Source organism: Bubalus bubalis, chromosome 3, assembly GCF_019923935.1.
Source record: "Bubalus bubalis isolate 160015118507 breed Murrah chromosome 3, NDDB_SH_1, whole genome shotgun sequence".
NCBI lineage: Eukaryota > Metazoa > Chordata > Mammalia > Artiodactyla > Bovidae > Bubalus > Bubalus bubalis.
Window position 1 is genome coordinate 18,923,946 of NC_059159.1, and position 17,722 is coordinate 18,941,667.

Genomic DNA, 17,722 nt, shown 5'->3' on the forward strand with positions numbered 1-17,722 from the left:
TATAGGCATTACATGTTTATTTAACTAGTCTTTCTCTTTTTTATTTTTTTGGCCACGCCATGTGGCTTATGGGAACTTAGTTTCCCAATCAGGGATCAAACCCATACTCCCTGCAATGGAAACACAGAGTCTTAACCACTGGACTACCAAGGAATTCCCTTAAACAGTGTCACTGTGGACTTTTATGTGTTTCCAATTTTTGCGGTTACAAATAATTATACAACGAATATTTCTGAACATGGGTCTGAGACCAGTCCTGGGTGTTCATTGGAAGGACTGATGCTGAGGCTGAAACTCCAATACTTTGGCCACCTGATGCGAAGAGTTGACTCATTGGAAAAGACCCTGATTCTGGGAGGGACTGGGGGCAGGAGGAGAAGGGGACAACAGAGGATGAGATGACTGGATGGCATCACCGACTCAATGGACGTGAGTTTGAGTGAACTCCGGGAGTTGGTGATGGACAGGGATGCCCGGCGTGCTGCGATTCATGGGGTTGCAAAGAGTCGGACATAACTGAGCGACTGAACTGAACTGATATCTGTAACTTACATGATATTGTACATCAACTGTAGTTCAATAATAGATAAATAAACTAACCATCACATTATGCTTTGTTCGTTTTTCTCCCATGTTTCTCTTTTCCTCACTGAACTGCGGGAGTTTCGTTTATAATCTGGATGTTATATGCGTTGCACACATCTCTTCCCAGTCTGTCATTTGTCTTTTATCTTTGTTTTTGGTGTCTTTTGTGGTCAGAAGTCGTGTTGTTATGTCATCTGAAATCTAGCAATCGATCTTTTCCTTTGTGGCTTCTCCCTCCCCACCACCCCCTACTTGCTTAAGAAGTTAGAAATATGTTCTTCCTGCTGTAGTCCCACCTTGAATGCCAGCACTGCCCTTGACTGAGGCACCACAGGGACAGGAGATCCCTGTGATCAGACACAAAGAGAAGCCTGGATGCGACTCTGGCTAAGAAGTCCCTCTGGCTCAGCCCCAAGGCTGCTTTCAGAGGTGGTGGTCTGGATACAGGGTCGGACAGCATCCCTTTCTCTTCCTCCTTTTGCTACTCTCAGCCTCTCTCCAATTCTGCCCATCACCCCTTCAGGATTTTCTTCATTCAGACTTCCAGTTCTGCCTCACAGCTGCCCCAGAGCAGGGGCCTTTCCCCGCAAGATTGTTTTTTTATTTAATTTATTAATCTTTGGCTGTGCTGAGTCTTTGTTACTTCTCAGACGTTTCTCTAGTTGTGGTAGCCGGGGCTAGTCTTTAGTTGTCATCTGTAGGTTCCTCATTACAGTGGCTTCTCTTATTGCAGAATATGGGCTCTAGGGCATGCAGGCTTGAGTAGTTACGGCTCCAGGGCTCCAGGGCACAGGCTGCATATCTGTGGTGCACTGTTGTAATTGCTCAAGCCATGTGGGATATTCCCAGATCAGGGATCAAACCTGCGTCTCCTGCGTTAGCAAGCAGGTTCTTTACCACTGAGCCACCAGGGAAGCCCCCCACCAAGATCTTGAGTTGTGCAATAAAACATCAGATGCCTTGTTAAATTTGAATTTCAGATTAAAGACACACTTTTTAAGCATAAGTATGTCCCATGCAATATCTGACACGTGTGTGTGTGTTAGCTGCTCAGTCATGTCTGACTCTTTGCAAGACCACAGACTGTAGCTCACCAGGCTCCTCTACCCATGGGATTCTCCAGGCAAGAATACTGGAATGGGTTGCCATTCCCTTCTGCAGGGGATCTTCCTGACCCAGGGATTGAACCCAGGTCTCCCACATTACTGGCAGATTCTTTACCATCTGAGCCATCAGGGAAGCCTTATTTGACACATAACTTACACTTAAAAATTATTCCTTTGGAGTTCTCTGGGTTCAGTCCTTGGTCAGGTAGCTGAGATCCCACAAGTTGTGTGGGGCTGTGGCTAAAAATCATTTTATCCCTTGTGTTTCTGAAATACAGATTTGACTGGGAGTCTTATATTTTTATTTCCTAAGTCTGGCAGCCCTGAACAGTGAGGCCTGGGTGAGGGCATAGAAATGGCCTCTGCCTCACACACACCTACTCCTTCCTTCCCTTTCCTGCCTGAGTCACCTTAGGGTGAGCAATTGTTGCCCAGTTCCTGTGGCGCCAGCCCTCATCATGGGGCACCTGACTGGTGTCTGTGGGACTCAGCTTGGCCCTCCAGCCTAGCTGGGTAGGTGTGGGGGGGGGGAGGCAGGAACTGGCCAGCACCCAGGCCCAAGTCTGTGGCGGGATAGTTAGCAATAGAGGCGCCAGATCTGGACTCCTGCCCGAGCAGAGGCCCTGAACTTGCCCAGTGCCAGTGGGCAGGGCACTTCCCTTGCTGTTTTTTAATCCATGACAATTTTTTAACAAAGTATAACATGCAAATAAATTATAGTCAAGTTATAACACAAAGCAGCACTCTTTTTTCTTTTTTGGCTGTGCCACACACCTGCAGGATCTTAGTTCCCCGACCCAGGCTCCCTGCAGTGGAAGCTCGGAGTCCTAACCACTAGACCACCAGGGAAGGCCCCACACGAAACAGCATTGCTATCCTTTCTTTTCCCACCCCAGACTTCCACTTTCAAATCCTCTAACAGTTGCTTCTGTGACTTTCCCCTGTGTGCTTGTATATGAGTTCTTAATTTTTCTTTGGCCTCAATGTGTTCATCTGGGCAGTGAGTAAGCATTGCCCTGCCCTCTGTCAGGTAGGAGATTCAGAGTCTACACAGGGTGGTGGCTGCCCCACCTGGCCCCGGGGTGGGGTGGAGGGGTAGGACCACCCCTCTGTGCAGGCAGGCTGATACTGGACAGTACCTTTAAATCCAGCTCTCGGGGCACAGGATGCAGGGTAGGGATACAGAGGGAGAGAAGGGAAGGAAGCAGGAAAGGAAGGCAGCTATGGGAAGTCGATTACTTGGCTTTGCAGAGGCCCTGGATGGAGGGAGCGTCAGGGATCCTCTGGCCCAGGGTTCACAGCTCGAGCGCCTGTCACTCAAGGAGCTTCAGCAGCAGCAGAGGGCTGAGGTGCAGGTCTAAGAGCCTCTCATCTCGCCAGACCCCCTTTTGATGCAATGAAGAACCAGCAAGGACATTCTCTTCTAGTCCCGTTTCCTCTTATAAGCTGTGTGACTTGGCTTAACCTCTCTGCCTCAGCGTCATGGTCTGTACATTGAGGACATCAACCACTTCCCTCCCGATGAGGTATTGTCCGAGGAGCCCTCAGCGTGGGGCCTGAGCCATGAATATGCTCAGTTCACGAAGCTGCCACTGTAACGGGGATACTTCCCCTTGGACCCTCTCAGGCCCCGCCCCCCCACCACACACACACACTTTAGCATGGGCAGCTGCCCAGCCATCCTGCAGCCCACCTCACCCTCTCCTTCCACGTATCTTTCTTCCCAGAAATTCACCTGGATCCCCCACATGCCTGGCTGCACCCCATGGCATCCTCTTGGTCCAGGGTCCAGGACCCTGTCCAGTAGGGGCTCTTTGCACCTTGTCCATTTCAGACTCCTGAGAAGGGCATCCCTCAGGCTGAAACCATCAGGATCTCTCAGCCAGACCAGGATGGAGGGGGCAGAGGAAGTATCAGCCCCTCAGGGACAGGGTCCAGACAGAGAGACACGGGGTAGGGTGAGCTGGGCTGACTTCTCCCATCAGGATGTGGGGTCAGCACCCAGCTTCTGAGGGAGAGGAGGGCACCTTCCCAGGTAAAGTTTGTTTCTAATGTGCTGAGAGCAGGGGGGTGACCTGGAGAAGAACTTCCTGGTTGAGGAAAGGACTGACCTCTGCGACTCTCCAGGAAGCCAGAGTGGTGTCCGGGAGAGGCAGGTGCCCGGGGCCAGAGATGGGAATTAGCTTTTTCGGGAAACATGGGCGGTGGCCTGGGGTTGGGGCAGCAGGACCTCATCTTTGCCTGTTGATCTCAAGTTCCAGCTCAGCCTCTTGCCAGCTGGGTGACTTTGGCTTATTTCTTTGACCCCAAATGCCTTCATCTATCAAATGGAGTAATCATAATTACCTGCCAGGGCTTCGGGAGAATGGAACGTGCTCACAGACGTATGAAAATTGCCAAGCACACAGTCGTCCTTTATAAGCTGTCATCTCCTTCTCCACAACTCCTATGCTTGAGAGAATTCTGACTAAAGCACATTTATTCAGCACTAAAATTCGTTTTCCAAATAAAATGTACAAAATCACAGAACTCCCTGGCGGTCCAGTGGTTAGGACTCCATGCTTTTACTGCTGAGGGCCCAGGTTCGATCCCTGGTCAGGGAACTATGATCCCATCAGCTGCTCAGCATGACCCAAACAAGAAACAAACAAAAATTACAAAATCAACAATGTAAAAATCTGACGCCACTCAAGTGAAAAAGAAAACATCCAGCCAAACCCAAGACAGAGGCTAAGGTTCCACCAAACCCTTCCGAAGCTCCTTCAGGGTGACTGCCCTGCAGCCACATCTAAGGACACCCCACCCCTCCCCTGGAAGGCTTGGGAAAGGCTGGGCAACAATGGTGGTCTGGCCAGAGTTATGCCTCCCTGTGGGTACAGGGAGAAACTTTCCCCACCTGGTGCCTTTTTCTGAACTTGAGAATGCCCTAGGGGCAGCTGTGGCCCTGAGTGGTTGCTTCACTGCCTGTGGACTCCCAGACTTGGCGCCTAGCTGTTGTCAAGGGGGGCAGGTGGACAGGTTGGGTCACGGAAGTGAAAGGACAACTTGTGGGCACAGCTGACTCATTGACAATTAGGGCTGGGATGTTCATGAACTTGGGTGGGGGGAGTGGAGGGAAGAATCAAGACCACGTTTTGCCTGGCTCATCTCTGCCACATCACTGAGTCCTTCTAACAACACCGCAGAGTGTTAGCTCCATCTCACGGATGTATGAGACACTGGGGTCTTGTCCAGGGTCAGCCAGCTGCTGGGCAGTGGTGGCAGTATCCGAGTTCAAGCTGATCAGACCTCAGAGCTCTTGCCTGCATCTCCAGGCTCTCCTGGATGCTGACGCCAATTCAACCAGGTCCTTCCCCCCACCCCAAGCCCTTCCAGCCCACCTGAGTTCTCTGTCCCTTCTCCAGGCAGTCCCCCTAGGCATCAGGAGACACCCGCTCTGAGTCACTTGGACAGGCCACTTCACTCCTCTGAGATTGTTTCCTCATCTGTAAGATGGGTGCACAGTAACCCCCACATGCTCTCTTACACAGTCATGAGAGGTTCACATGGGATGACAGATGTAAAGAAACCTTGTAAAGTGGCGCATTAAATGGGAGGAGGAATTCTTTTTAGGACATCAAAGAGGTTCCTCTTGTTAATCTAATGATCTGCCTCTGAAGCAGAGGGCCAGGGCTTCAGTAAGGAAAACTGCCTTCCCCAGAAAACTCAGAGAAGTCAGGTCAGTGTCATGTCCAGGAGCCCGAGGAGGAACAGAGAGAGGAGGCAGGACAGGAGGGAACTCCCCCCTCCTCAACCCAGGTCACCCTTTCCGGGTCACAAACCTCCTTCACACGCCTCATCTGTCATCTTAAACCTCTCAGCAGTCCTGAAAGGGAAGTAGGGCTGAGAGAATTATTGTTTCCATTTCAAAAATGACAAAAACGAAGCCCAGAAAAGAGACAAATTTCCCCAACAAGTTAGCAGAGAAATCTGTGCTCACATACACATCAGAGGACATGATAATTCAATTTCTTATGTTAGGATGGTCACTGGTATACTGGATTTCCTGTTTTTAAAAAGTAGTTCTGGCTAATGTTTATGGAGACTCAGGTTGTGTAAGGTTCCATACTAAGCTCTCCTTTAATCTTTAACACAGCCTTGTGAGGGAGGTACAATTATCATTCTCATCTTACGATGAAAGGAGAAAGACTCAGAGAGGTTAAGCAACTTTCCTGGGGCTCTGTAGTTGGGAAGGGGTGAAATCAGAAACTGGACCCAGGTCTGGTCCGGAGCTTGTGTTTGTAACCATCATAGTTGTTCTTTCAGTGTAAGTTACTATGACATCTGAGCCGTCATCTGAGCACTCCCCTTCAACCCAGCCTGCCCTGCTCTCCCTTGGCCTTCACCATGGGTTAATCTCCATGTTCCCTGACCCCTACTTCTCCCTTTTTCTAGGCTAACTCAGGGCCTCTCCATCACATGACGTGTTTCAGTGCTTTCACTAAATTGCAGATGTCCTCCAGGTCTGCAGTTGTCTTATTTACTTGTTTGTGTGTGTCTCCTGTATTAGAAGTATTAGCAGGGACCCCAAATGGCTTGTTCCCTGCTATATCCCAGGGCTTACAACAGTACACTCAAACTTTCTTTTTTTTTTTTCGTGGCACTCTGAGCTATATGGGATCTTGGTTCCCCAATCAGGAATCAAACCAACACTCCCTGCCTTGGAAGTGTGGAATGTTAAACACTGGGAAGTCCCAAATATTTTTAAAGAGAGAAAAAGACAAACACTAAAAAAAATCAAAGAGAGACAAGGGGAGAGAGAGGAACACAGGTCAGGCCTTTGGTCTGGGCCCAGCTGGGACAGCACTTCCTCTGTTTGGGTTGATGAGACATGGGCTCAGCCCTGCATGCACCATGGCCACCCTGTTCTGGAGGCTGACATTTTCCCGGCAGACTCGGTCACGGTGAGAAGCAGAGCCTGCAGCTCCCAGGAGGCAATGACACTACACGGGACTACTGGTGCTTGGTTAGCCCCTGGTCCTTTCTGAGGTTCTCAGCAGAGTCAGATCCGAAGTCTTCTTCTGGTAATATAGTTTTATATCTCCTGCAATACATTTTCAGAAGTGAAATGTACAGATAGTATATTTCCTATTCACATTTAAAAAATCTGTATGAAATGCAAACTGTAATAGAGAGGAAAAATAAAAGAAAGTAATTTAGAATAAAATATTATGTATCTTCTGTGCGTGAAAGCTCAGGCTTGACTCCATGTAAGAAAAGAAATTTGTAGATGCCCATGAATCTCTGGTGATGGAGAACCAGAAATGGAGACTGGGCTGGAGTATTGTGTCAGCTTCTCAGCTCACACCGGCCAGGTGGCCAAAAGACCAGAAATTCTGAATGGTCAGTGATCGTCGGTAAAGTTCTAACGGAGACAAAGACGTGTCTTCCTGAAGACTGCATGATTGTTTTATTCCTGGGAAATTCAACATATTATAAAATCATTTAAGAAGATGTGGGTGAGGTGGCGCTAATGGTAAAGAACCCGCCTGCCAATGAAGGTTAGATGTAAGACACACCAATTTGATCCCTGGGTCTGGAGGGTCCCCTGGAGAAGGGAATGGCAATCAACTCCAGTATTCTTGCCTAGAGAATCTCATGGACAGAGGAGCCTGGTGGGCTACAGTTCATAAGGTTGCATGGAGTTGGACACAACTGAAGCAACTTAGCACTTCATGGCACGGGTGAAATAGAGCTGGCTTCCAGGTCAGATAATTACCAACAGATTTTTTGAATCCACAGAGGTGAAACCCGCGGATACAAAGGGCCGGCTGTATTCACTCTCCTAGGCCATTTTATATAAGGAATTCGACCATCCCTGGATTTTAGTATCTACAGGGGCTCTTGGGACCAGTCCTCCATGAACACCGAGGGAAGAATGTATGCGGTTGTCCAGAAAGACCGAGGAAAGCTGAGAGGTGTATGGGGATAAATTCTTGTTATGTCAGTCTGTCCTATTCTTTACAGGACATTGAGCATCCCTGCCCCGCGCTCTATCAAAATGCCAGGGCTTCGGGAACTTGTGAAAACCAGAGACGGCCCCTTAAATTCCTCAAACTTCCCCTAGGGGGCGGTAGAGCTCCGATCGAGAACAACTGCCTGTTTTTCAATTTAACACCTTTCAGGTTGTTTTACACTCGGAGGTGAATATCAGCATCCCTTTCAGGGTGGTGTTTGTTATACGGAGATATTGTCAGGCAGTCCCCTTCCACGGCTTTCTGCCGTTACACACAGGGCTACGATCAAGGAAACCTGCTGGGAACAGCAGCAAGCCAATCAGCAGAGGAATGCTCACAAGTGGCCTGGCTGAGTCCATGGGATTCTCCAGGCAAGAATACTTGAGTGGATTGCCATTCCCCTCTCCAGAGGATCTTCCTCATCTTCTAACCTGTATTGGCAGGCGGATTCTTGACTTTAGCACCAGGCTTGGGTATGTGGAATTTTGATAGTTATGGCTCAAAACTGCCCTCCTCCAAGGTAGATTAATCCACATTCCTCCAGCAGAGTACAGAGAGCCTGTCCGAGTTCCCGGCAGGATGGGGGAAGGCAATTCTACAGAGTCTTAGCCAGGACTATTCCCCTCTAGAGGCCACCCCCTCAGACCACACCCAGGTCCCCCTATTCAGGCCAGGGAGGTCTGGGGTGGGGGTCAGATAGAGGCCTCTCTGCAGATGGGCTGATTCTAGCTATTACATTTATTTCTTATTTTTTTTAACCTTCAAAAAATGAAAGACAGTTTTGTTGTATGTTTTTTGTTTTTTCTTATGCACAGTTCCACGAACAGGGATTGAACCCAAGCCCTCCACTGTGAAAGCGGAGTCCTAACCTCTGGACCTCCAGGGAATTTCCAGCTTCGTTGCCTTCTGATTCTGTACATGTGTGCTAAGTCCCTTCAGTCACATTTGACTCTTTGCGACGCTATGGACTGCAGCCTGCCAGGCTCCTCTGTCCATGGGATTCTTCAGGCAAGCCATGTCCTTCTCCAGGGGATCTTCCCAACCCAGGATCAAACCCAGGTCTCTTATGTTTACCTGCATTGGCAGGTGGGTTCTTTACCACTAGCACTATATATATATATATATATATATATACACACATACATATACACATATACCATACATATATATTTCAGAGGGAGAAATCCTTTTCCCCACCAGCTTTTAATTTTGAAATCTTTTAAAACTTCAGAAAAATTTTGAGAACGGTACAGTGAGCAGCATATACCCTTTGCTTTGAACCACAGTTGTTCACATTTTGTTGCTGCTGCTGCTAAGTCACTTCAGTCGTGTCAGACTCTTCGCGACCCCATGGACTGCAGCCTACCAGGCTCCTCCTTCCATGGGATTTTCCAGGCAAGAGTACTGGAGTGGGGTGCCATTGGCTTCTCCTCACACTCTGCTACATTGGCCTTATTTCTTTCTTTTTGCTGAATCATTTGAGACTAAGTTGCAGATATTCACCCCTCAGCACTCCTAAGAACATTTCCTGAGAACAAGGGCATGCTCCTACAAACCTGCTGTATGATTATCACATTCAAGAAATTCAATGTTGATAAAATAATATTGACCATACAGGCCTTCTTCAGTTTTCTCCAGTTGTCATAATAAAGTCCTCTCTAACTCCCCCGGGCTTCCCTGGTGGCTCAGTAGTAAAGAATCCTCCTGCCAATGTAGGAGACATGGGTTCAATCCCTGGGTCGGGAAGAGTCCCTGGAGGAGGAAATGTCAACACACTCCAGTATTCTTGCCTGGGAAATCCCAAGGACAGAGGAGCCTGGTGGGCTACAGTCTGTGGGGTTGCAAGAGTCGGGCTTGACTAAACAACACACAATACAACACTAACTTCCCCACCCCTCCCTGCCCACTGGGCTCAATCAAAGCTCTGACTTGGCATTTAGCTGGGGGCCTAGAATTCGGCAGAGGAGCCAGGCAGGCTACAGTCCATGGGGTCACAAGAGTCAGACACAACTTAGCAGCTAAGCCACCACCACCAGAATTTGGATCTCTTTTCTCTGGTTCTGTGATCCAGCAGCCTGGGGACTGGCCTCCAGCAAGGTACTTCTGGTGGGAACAGTTCTGGCTCTAAACTCAGAGGTGCTGGTAGAGTCCATGGGAGGGACCTGAGCCCTACTTCAGGGCCCTAAATGCCTTCCTAGGCCCTAGGGGTGCAAGCTGGGGCTTGCCCTGGAAGAACTGAGCCTCACAATAAACTATCTTCTGTTTATATCGCTTCCCCAGTGCCAGGCAAGGACTTGCCCATCAGTCCCTGAGATAACCCCTGGCGCTGGTACTGTTTTCTCCCCTTTTACAGTTGAAAGGAGTATCTGTTTTTTCCATCTGGCAAGGAGGCTGGTGATGGCCACATGCTGCCTCTAGGACTTTTGGGTGCCTGGTCAGTGTGAACCATGGCTGAGTCAGCCAGGACAGTGGCCATCTCCTCCTCAGGACTCTAGGCTTGCTTCTCAGGACGGGCCAGTCTAGCCAGGGTCCCACAGTTATGAGCATCTCAAGTTGTGGCTCCACCCTTGAAGTTGCTCTGATTGCCCTTGGATGGCACCTCCATCAGCTCCAGTGGTAGATAACGTCTCCCAGCTACCCACACTGCTGCCAGTGTGCTGACCTTCTGTGCCCAAGGTTTTCCCAGCCTCAAAGCATTTACTTGTAGGGTATGGCAGGGGCTGTGATCTGCTCAGCTCTGGGTGGGGCCACAGAACTATTTGTCAGCTCTTAGCTTTTTACAGTCCTGTCTTCAGCTAAGAGTCTGTAAATCAGCAGGCAGGTGACCTCATCTTTACTTTCAGTCAAGGAAACTGAAGTGTAGTGACAAACCTCAAAGGCATCCTTTTGTAAGAAGAAACTCAGAAATGCAAGGAGTGCAAGCCCCTCCTTCTACTGTGAAGGAAACTGAGGCTCAGAGATCACCAGGTTTGATTCCTGGTTGCTCTGGGGAAGAAGGCATGTGAGGAGTCATCACTATCTGCGTCTGCATTTAGAGGTAGAAGTAGGATCAGAATCCCTGGTTGCTCTAAAGACCCTTTCCAGAAATTTCTGTGCCAAGGGGGAGGGGACAATGAATAATAACAGTGCTTTCCCCAGCTGGCTCAGTGGTAAAGAATTCACCTGCTAATGCAGGAGACCCAGGTTTGATTCCTGTGTTGGGAAGATCCCTTGGAGAAGGACATCGCAACCCACTCCAGTATTCTTGCCTGGGAAATCCCATGGACAGAGGAGCCTGGCAGGCTACAGTCCATGGGGTTACAAAGAGTCAGACAGGACTTAGCAACTAAACAACAACAGTAATAGTAACAGTCACTGACTGCTTGCCAAGTGCCAGACAGGGCTCTATGTACTTTAGAGCTATTAACTCATAAAATACAAAATTCCTGGGAGGTGCAGGTATTTTTATCCCCATCAGCTCATTTTATAAATGGCTTAAAGACCCCTAGATATTTGCTAGATGTCCCACAGCTGCTGCAGGAGGCAGCTCAGACTGGAACCAGGTCCTGGCGTCCCAGAACTCTGATCTTGAGGCAGGTAAGTGGTGCGGGCCTGCACATGCTGTATCTTAGAGTTCTTGGGACCTAAGGCCTGAGTAAACCTTTGCCGGGAGCAGAGAGCCCTGGTCTAGAATGGGCTGCGGTGGGAGGTCCTCTGGACAGAGGAAGGTGGGAGTTTGAACTCAAGCTCTTACATTCATGTGATTTTGATGCAACTTGACCTCTAGGGTCCTCATTTTCTCACCGTAAAATGGGAAGAGTGCATGGGAGAAGTCTGGATTCTACTCCACACTAGGAGTCATTACACACAAGGACTTCAGTTTCCTCCTCTGTAAAATGGGAAGAGATATCTCTTGGCTGATGGCTGTGAAACTGTTTGTAAGCCATGTCTTTAAGGCGGTAAAGGACCTTAACTGAGGCTGGGCTCTCTCCCTGACAGCTGATAAAATAATTTTGTGTTGTTTCAAAATTCACTTGGTATAAGAAGGGAATGTGAATGGCGCCTTCCCTCGGGGCCCTTTAGACCAACAGCACTTCACCGGTGGGTCACTCCCCGCCCCCCACTTCGGGTTTCCTAGCCTCGGAGAGCACCAAAGACTTTTCTCAGGGAAAGCGCATGGTTGGCCCCATGGAATCCACGTGCTAATCCGGCGTGCACCGGCTGGCTGGATTACTCTCGGCAGGGAAGAAACCGTTCTGGGGGTGAGGGGCGGAGAAGCAAGTGACGTCAGAGTCACGGCCTACCCTTCTTAAAGGCGCAGGCTCATAGCCCGTGTTCGTTTTTCTGTTAGAACAAATAATCAGTAAGCGAAAGAAAAGTTTTAAAGGCGAAGCAGTTGGTGGAGTCTCGGCTAACGGGGCTGGCCTGGGAGAAAAACTGAGTCTCCTGAGAAGCAGGATCGGAGACGTCGTTACAGGATTCACTCCAACCCGTGAATTCACGTCACCCCGGAGAGACAACTTGAGGGGAGGGGTTTGGTATTTGTCCACTTCGAATTCCGGGTTCTTAACTTTGACCCTCAGTTTCGTCTTCCGTAAAATGGGGAAGGCGAATAATAATCTATTTCTAAAAGTGTTGAGACGTAGAAATAGGTTTTGTGAGAGTAACCAACACAGAAATGTCGGTCCCCTTTCCCCCTACTCGATCCTATCTCAGTGCAAAGAAGAAATCCGAGGCCCGGAGCGGCGTTGTAACTTGCCCAGGGTCACAAGGAGGTGGGACGAAGCCCAGGTTAAACCCAGATCTCCCAGGGGCTCCCGGGCCAGCCGTTCCTCGGGCCAGCCTGTCTGGCTTCAGTTGCTTACTCGTTAACTCCATCGCCCACACCCGCATGGTACCCCGCAGTTTGCCAAGTGGTTTTGGCGTTGCAACCTCGGTGGATTGTCTGTTAAACGGGGACGACCCTGTTTGATACGGTCGTCATGAAGTTGTAAAAACCTCAAAAAAGAGCCGGGTGGGTTGATGTTTGCCATCACTATCTGATCGCCCTAGCGATCGTGGAAGAATTGATTCAAATCTCTTCCGGCCCGCGAATGAAGAAAACGGGGGGAGTGCTTTACCCATGCCCGTCTGGAAAGTTTGCGGGAGCAGCGCTCTGCCGGGGTAATGGTGGGGTGGTGTTTGGGACAATAAGTTGTCGAGTACAGCCCTGCCGCCAGGTCGAGCGCGGCGTGGAGACATTCGACCTTGGCGCGCGGGCGGGACTGGGCATCAGCCGCGCGGGTTCAGGCTAGCGCGGGACTAGGAGGAGGCCGCGAGTGGGCGGGACGGCCACTCCGGGCAAACGGTCGGTCGGCCCGGGGGCGGGGCCTCACAGGGCCAACCGGGGGCGGGGCGAGCTCGGCCGCTTTCCGAGTCGGCCTCGGTGCCGAGTGAGCGCGCGCGGAGCCTGCACCGGCGGCGGAGCCGCTATGGGTCCGCCCGGCCCCGGGCACCGCGCCGCTCGAGCACCGGCCTAGAGCCAGGTGGGCGGGACTGGACCAAGGCTGAGGGCCAAGCGGGAGGCAGAGGCGGGAGTTGGGTTCCTAGGGGTCCGAGGGAGCCTGAGCCGGGCGGGCCTGGTCTGGGGGGCTGGGAGTCGCGGCCCGACCTAGTCGGCCCCACCCGGCGCTCCCTGCGCGAGGAGTCGAAACAGAATGTCTCTGAGGCGTGAAGAGCGATCTTGTCGTCCTATTCCTACCTCAAGCACTTTCGGCCTAGCCTACCCCCACCCCCAGGCCACCGCCACCGCTCGCAAGAGAAAGCAGAGAATTTTGTCTTTACCCTTCGGACCCGGGGCCTAGCCCTTCGGGCCTCGAGAGGACGGGTGTGGGGGAGGTCTGGGAGTCCTCACCTTCAGTCCCAGGAAAGGGGATGGACCCTTCGCCGCCCTCAGATTTGTTACCTTTCCCTCGCCGCCCGGCCTCACCTCTCCACGCTGTGTGTGTGACTCGAGGCTCGCATGCACCCATCTCGGGCCTGGGCGCTGGAGTTGGGGGCAGCTCAGGCGCTTTGATCGTTGGTCCCCAGGCCTGCCAGGGCACCTGCACTGAACTGGATCACAGTATGCCGGTGTGGCGAGGGAGAGGGAATGGCGGTGGGCCGTTATTGTCTATTAACTGATGGGTGACTCTCCCAGTTTCCTTGCTGACTACTCCCAGTGTGACCTTGGCCCGGTCAACTCACCTCTCTGAGTATGTTCCCCACCCCCACGCCCCGAACAAAGTGAAGCTGAGAATAACTGCTTTAGAAAGTGGTTGTGAGAAACTCATACTCAGTGAGTGAATGGGGTGAGAGTCCCTGTAGTGTCCCCAGGCACTCCTGCTTCCTTTCTTCCCCTTCCTGACTCTGGTTTTTGCTCCAGTTGACACTTGCTTTTCAGAACTGAAGCTACAAGATGGCTGACCAGGACCCAGGGGGCATCAGCCCCCTCCAACAAATGGTGGCATCCGGCGCGGGGGCTGTGGTCACCTCCCTCTTCAGTAAGACCTGGGAAGGTGGGGTGGGAGCAGCTGGGGGCTTGGGCCAACCAGACGTTGACAAGTGACTTGGCTCTGGATGAGGGCTCAGGGAGGGGTCCTGAAGGAGCTTCCAGTCCTGCCTTCCTCCCTTAGTGACCCCCCTGGATGTGGTGAAGGTACGCTTGCAGTCTCAGCGCCCCTCAGTGGCCAGTGGTGAGTGTCTGACTTTGGAGCCAATGGGGGTGCAGGGTTCCCCAGGGATGGGGTGCCTGGGGGCAGGTGGGGGACACTTCTGACTTGAGGTACCGTCTTGTGTTTTAGAGCTAATGCCTCCCTCCAGACTATGGAGCCTCTCCTATGCCAAATGTGAGTGCCCGCACCATGGGGAGCCTGTAAGGGTTCAGGGAAGGGAGTGTCCCGGTCTCTCAGGGCACATGGGGGCCCCACAGCTGTGGACTGGCACACACTTCTAGATCTTATCAGCCAGCCCTCTGTCCTACACTAGAATGTCCACCCAGGGACCCCAGGCTTCCTCCAGGGATGGGAGCTCACCACCTCCCTGTGAGGTCCCAGGCCCCTGTATTTCTGACGCCCCCACCCCTTCCCCAGTACCCTCCTCTCTCCGATCCACAGGGAAGTGCCTCCTGTACTGCAATGGTGTCCTAGAGCCCCTCTACCTGTGCCCAAATGGTGCCCGCTGTGCCACCTGGTTTCAGGACCCCACTCGCTTCACTGGTACCATGGTGAGGAGCAGCTGTGCCCCTGGATGGGTCTGTGGGCATTCGGAGGGATACAGATTGGTAGGGCAGCAGACCCAGAAAACAGTGGGTAGCCTAAAGCACGTAGAGATGGCTAGTTCATTTTGGGACGCGCTCCCCTGAGGGGGCAGGGCCTTCACGAGGTTTGAAAGGTGATTAGGAGTCTCTCCTGTTCCATGCTCAGTCGTGTCTGACTCTTTGAGACCCCATCGACTGTAGCCCACCAGGCTGCTCTGCCCATGGAATATTCCAGGCACCAGTACTGGAGTGGGTTGCTCTTTCCTGGCCCAGGTTATCTTTCCAACCCAGGGCTTGAACCCATGTCTCTTATGTCTCCCTCATTGGCAGGCATATTCTTACCAGTAGCACTACCTGGGAAGCCCGAGTAGGAGTCTGTTTGGAGTCAAATAGGGAGTTACATGTGTGGAGGCCTGAAGGGCTCCTGGATAGAAGCGAGGGCGTCAGGGGAGGGCCCAGCCTGGGCCACCCCTGCCACGAGCCTTGTTCATTTCATCCTTCCTCCTTTTGGGCTGGTGTCTGCATGACCAGGATGCTTTTGTGAAGATTGTGCGACATGAGGGTACCAGGACCCTGTGGAGCGGCCTCCCAGCCACCCTGTGAGCACCCCAGTTCTGCAGCTTACCTCCCCCGATCCCCCCATTCCGACCTCTTACTCCCAATGTTGGCTGGCTGAGTGGGGCCAGGGAACCTTGGGAGGTTTGGGAGCTTTGGAGAGTCTTGGCTAACCTACACACACCCCCAGGGTGATGACTGTGCCAGCCACTGCCGTCTACTTCACCGCCTATGACCAACTCAAGGCCTTCCTGTGTGGTCGAGCCCTGACCTCTGACCTCTACGCTCCCATGGTGGCTGGCGCACTGGCCCGCCGTGAGCACAGCCCTGGGCCCGCCATCTCCCTTTGACCACCCCCCTGTGCAGGAGCCCAGTCCAAACTCCCAACCTATGCCAGCCTTGGGGTGGGGGGATGTTCAAGGCCCCCAGACTCTGGGAGGGCTGCCACTGGGACCTGTGAGCTGACCCATCCTCCCATTCCCCGCAGTGGGCACCGTGACTGTGATCAGCCCCCTAGAGCTGGTGCGGACAAAGCTGCAGGCTCAGCATCTATCATACCGGGAGCTGGGCACCTGTGTCCGAGCGGCTGTGGCTCAGGGTGGCTGGCGCTCACTCTGGCTGGGCTGGGGTCCCACTGCCCTTCGGGATGTGCCCTTCTCAGGTAGGCACCTGGAGTGCAGGGGTTGAGGAGGGGCCCTAGAAGGACTACAGCTAAAGCCCAGTTTTGCTACTACTAATCTATAAGTCATGTAACTTCTCTGAGCCATGAGTATCCATCTCACGTGTTAAGTGGGCCCCACGTTTTCATGAGACGCTTCCTGCCCAGGGCCTGTGAAATCCAGTGGCACATAGCATGCAGGCTTCATAATTGAGAGGGAGTAGTTGTGATGTAGATCCGTGGGAGATGGGAGGTCTGCGCCTACCCCACTGCCCTCCCAGTGTCTAACGAGTGCACCCCCGTGCCCCCAAGCTCTGTACTGGTTCAACTATGAGCTGGTGAAGAGCTGGCTGAGCAGGCTCAGGCCAAAGGACCAGACCTCCGTGGGCATCAGCTTTGTCGCTGGCGGCATCTCAGGGATGGTGAGTCGATCATGCTGGGAGTGAGGCCATTGATGTGTCCTTGAAGTGACCAAAGGGTTGTTGGAGATGTTCTGGAAAAGAATCTTTGCGTGCCTGTCCAGGGGTATGCTCACTCCATTCCCCTAGTGATATTCTAGCTAAGGCCAGGAGGCCCTGGTTGGATGCAAGGGATGGGGGTTCTGGGAATGGAGACAAGCCTGTCCCCACCCCACCAGGTGGCGGCCACCCTGACTCTACCCTTCGACGTGGTGAAGACTCAACGCCAGGTTGCGCTAGGAGCAGTGGAGGCTCTGAGAGGTGAGGAGCCCTGGCTAGTGTGGGGCAGGGCAGGCGGGGTTGGGGGTGCCCAGCGGGGTCTTACTGGGCCTGGATTTGCAGTGATCCCCCCGCACACCGACTCCACTTGGCTGCTGCTACGGAGGATCCTGGCCGAGTCAGGCACCAGGGGCCTCTTTGCAGGTGGGCGTCTTTGTGTATATGTCCACACCCTGGTGAAGTTGGTGCTCCCTGGGACTCGACCTCTGACCCTAGCCCCCCCCTCCCCCCACAGGCTTCCTCCCGAGGATCATCAAGGCCGCCCCTTCCTGCGCCATCATGATCAGCACTTATGAGTTCGGCAAAAACTTCTTCCAGAGGCTCAACAGGGAACAGCTTCTGAGCCCTTGAAAGGAGTGAGGGGACAAGGACCCTACCTCTTCCATGGACAGGGTGGGGCAGGAGGAGACTGAGCCAAGTGCCTTTTCCTTTGGCACTGAGGGGAGGGGCTCATTTCTCTTTCCTCCCCACTCAGCCCCAGGGGTAGGGGAATGCCCCTCTGCACCCACCCAGAGCACCCCCCCAACCCCAACTGCTTCCTGCTGTTCCCCATTCCCCGGCCCTGAGAATCATCACTCTGTCCCCTCAAGTTTAAGACCAAATCTGCTCACTTCTCCCCTCATTTCCCTGTGGGTCTGCTGTAAGTAAGCTTGTCTCTAGGAGCCACAAAACCCTGGGCCTGGTGTAGTCTACATCCACCCCTGTTAATTTGTTGAGTCTAAAGATGATAAACTTATTTCCAGTGCTTGTGACTGCAGGAGGTGTCTGGAGTGGGTGGGAAAACAGGGCTTGGTGAGCGATTTGCACAGAAGAGGCCTGGAAGGGACCTT

General features: G+C 52.4%; 1 protein-coding gene and 1 long non-coding RNA gene across 4 annotated transcripts; one reads left to right on the top strand and one right to left on the bottom strand.

The window, feature by feature from the left end:
* Positions 1 to 5,786: 5,786 nt before the first annotated feature.
* On the bottom strand, positions 5,787 to 13,768 carry LOC112583657. Its single transcript, XR_003107763.2, has 2 exons — positions 13,635 to 13,768; positions 5,787 to 6,774 (listed from the first exon to the last, which is right to left on the bottom strand). It is a non-coding gene; the product is annotated as an uncharacterized LOC112583657 (long non-coding RNA).
* On the top strand, positions 13,034 to 17,637 carry SLC25A39 (solute carrier family 25 member 39). 3 transcript variants are annotated; one of them, XM_006060548.4, is made up of 12 exons: positions 13,034 to 13,191; positions 14,088 to 14,187; positions 14,320 to 14,379; positions 14,488 to 14,532; positions 14,776 to 14,909; positions 15,474 to 15,541; positions 15,688 to 15,812; positions 15,985 to 16,158; positions 16,468 to 16,577; positions 16,793 to 16,874; positions 16,956 to 17,036; positions 17,128 to 17,637. In XM_006060548.4, the coding sequence occupies exons 2-12, from the start codon at positions 14,103 to 14,105 to the stop codon at positions 17,241 to 17,243; spliced, it is 1,080 nt and encodes a 359-aa protein (XP_006060610.3). In that variant the 5' UTR covers positions 13,034 to 13,191; positions 14,088 to 14,102; the 3' UTR covers positions 17,244 to 17,637. The 3 variants fall into 3 exon arrangements, with proteins under 3 accessions (XP_006060610.3, XP_006060611.3, XP_025135783.2); XM_006060549.4 differs by having other exon boundaries at positions 14,800 to 14,909; XM_025279998.3 differs by lacking the exons at positions 14,320 to 14,379; positions 14,488 to 14,532 and having other exon boundaries at positions 14,800 to 14,909.
* Positions 17,638 to 17,722: the final 85 nt, after the last annotated feature.

Coding starts and splice junctions, on each gene's coding strand:
- SLC25A39 (XM_006060548.4), top strand. CDS start 14,103: ATGGCTGACCAGGACCCAGGGGGCATCAGCCCCCTCCAACAAATGGTG. Junction 14,910..15,473: donor CTCGCTTCACTGGTACCATG/GTGAGGAGCAGC, acceptor CTGCATGACCAG/GATGCTTTTGTGAAGATTGT. Junction 16,578..16,792: donor CTGGCGGCATCTCAGGGATG/GTGAGTCGATCA, acceptor CCACCCCACCAG/GTGGCGGCCACCCTGACTCT.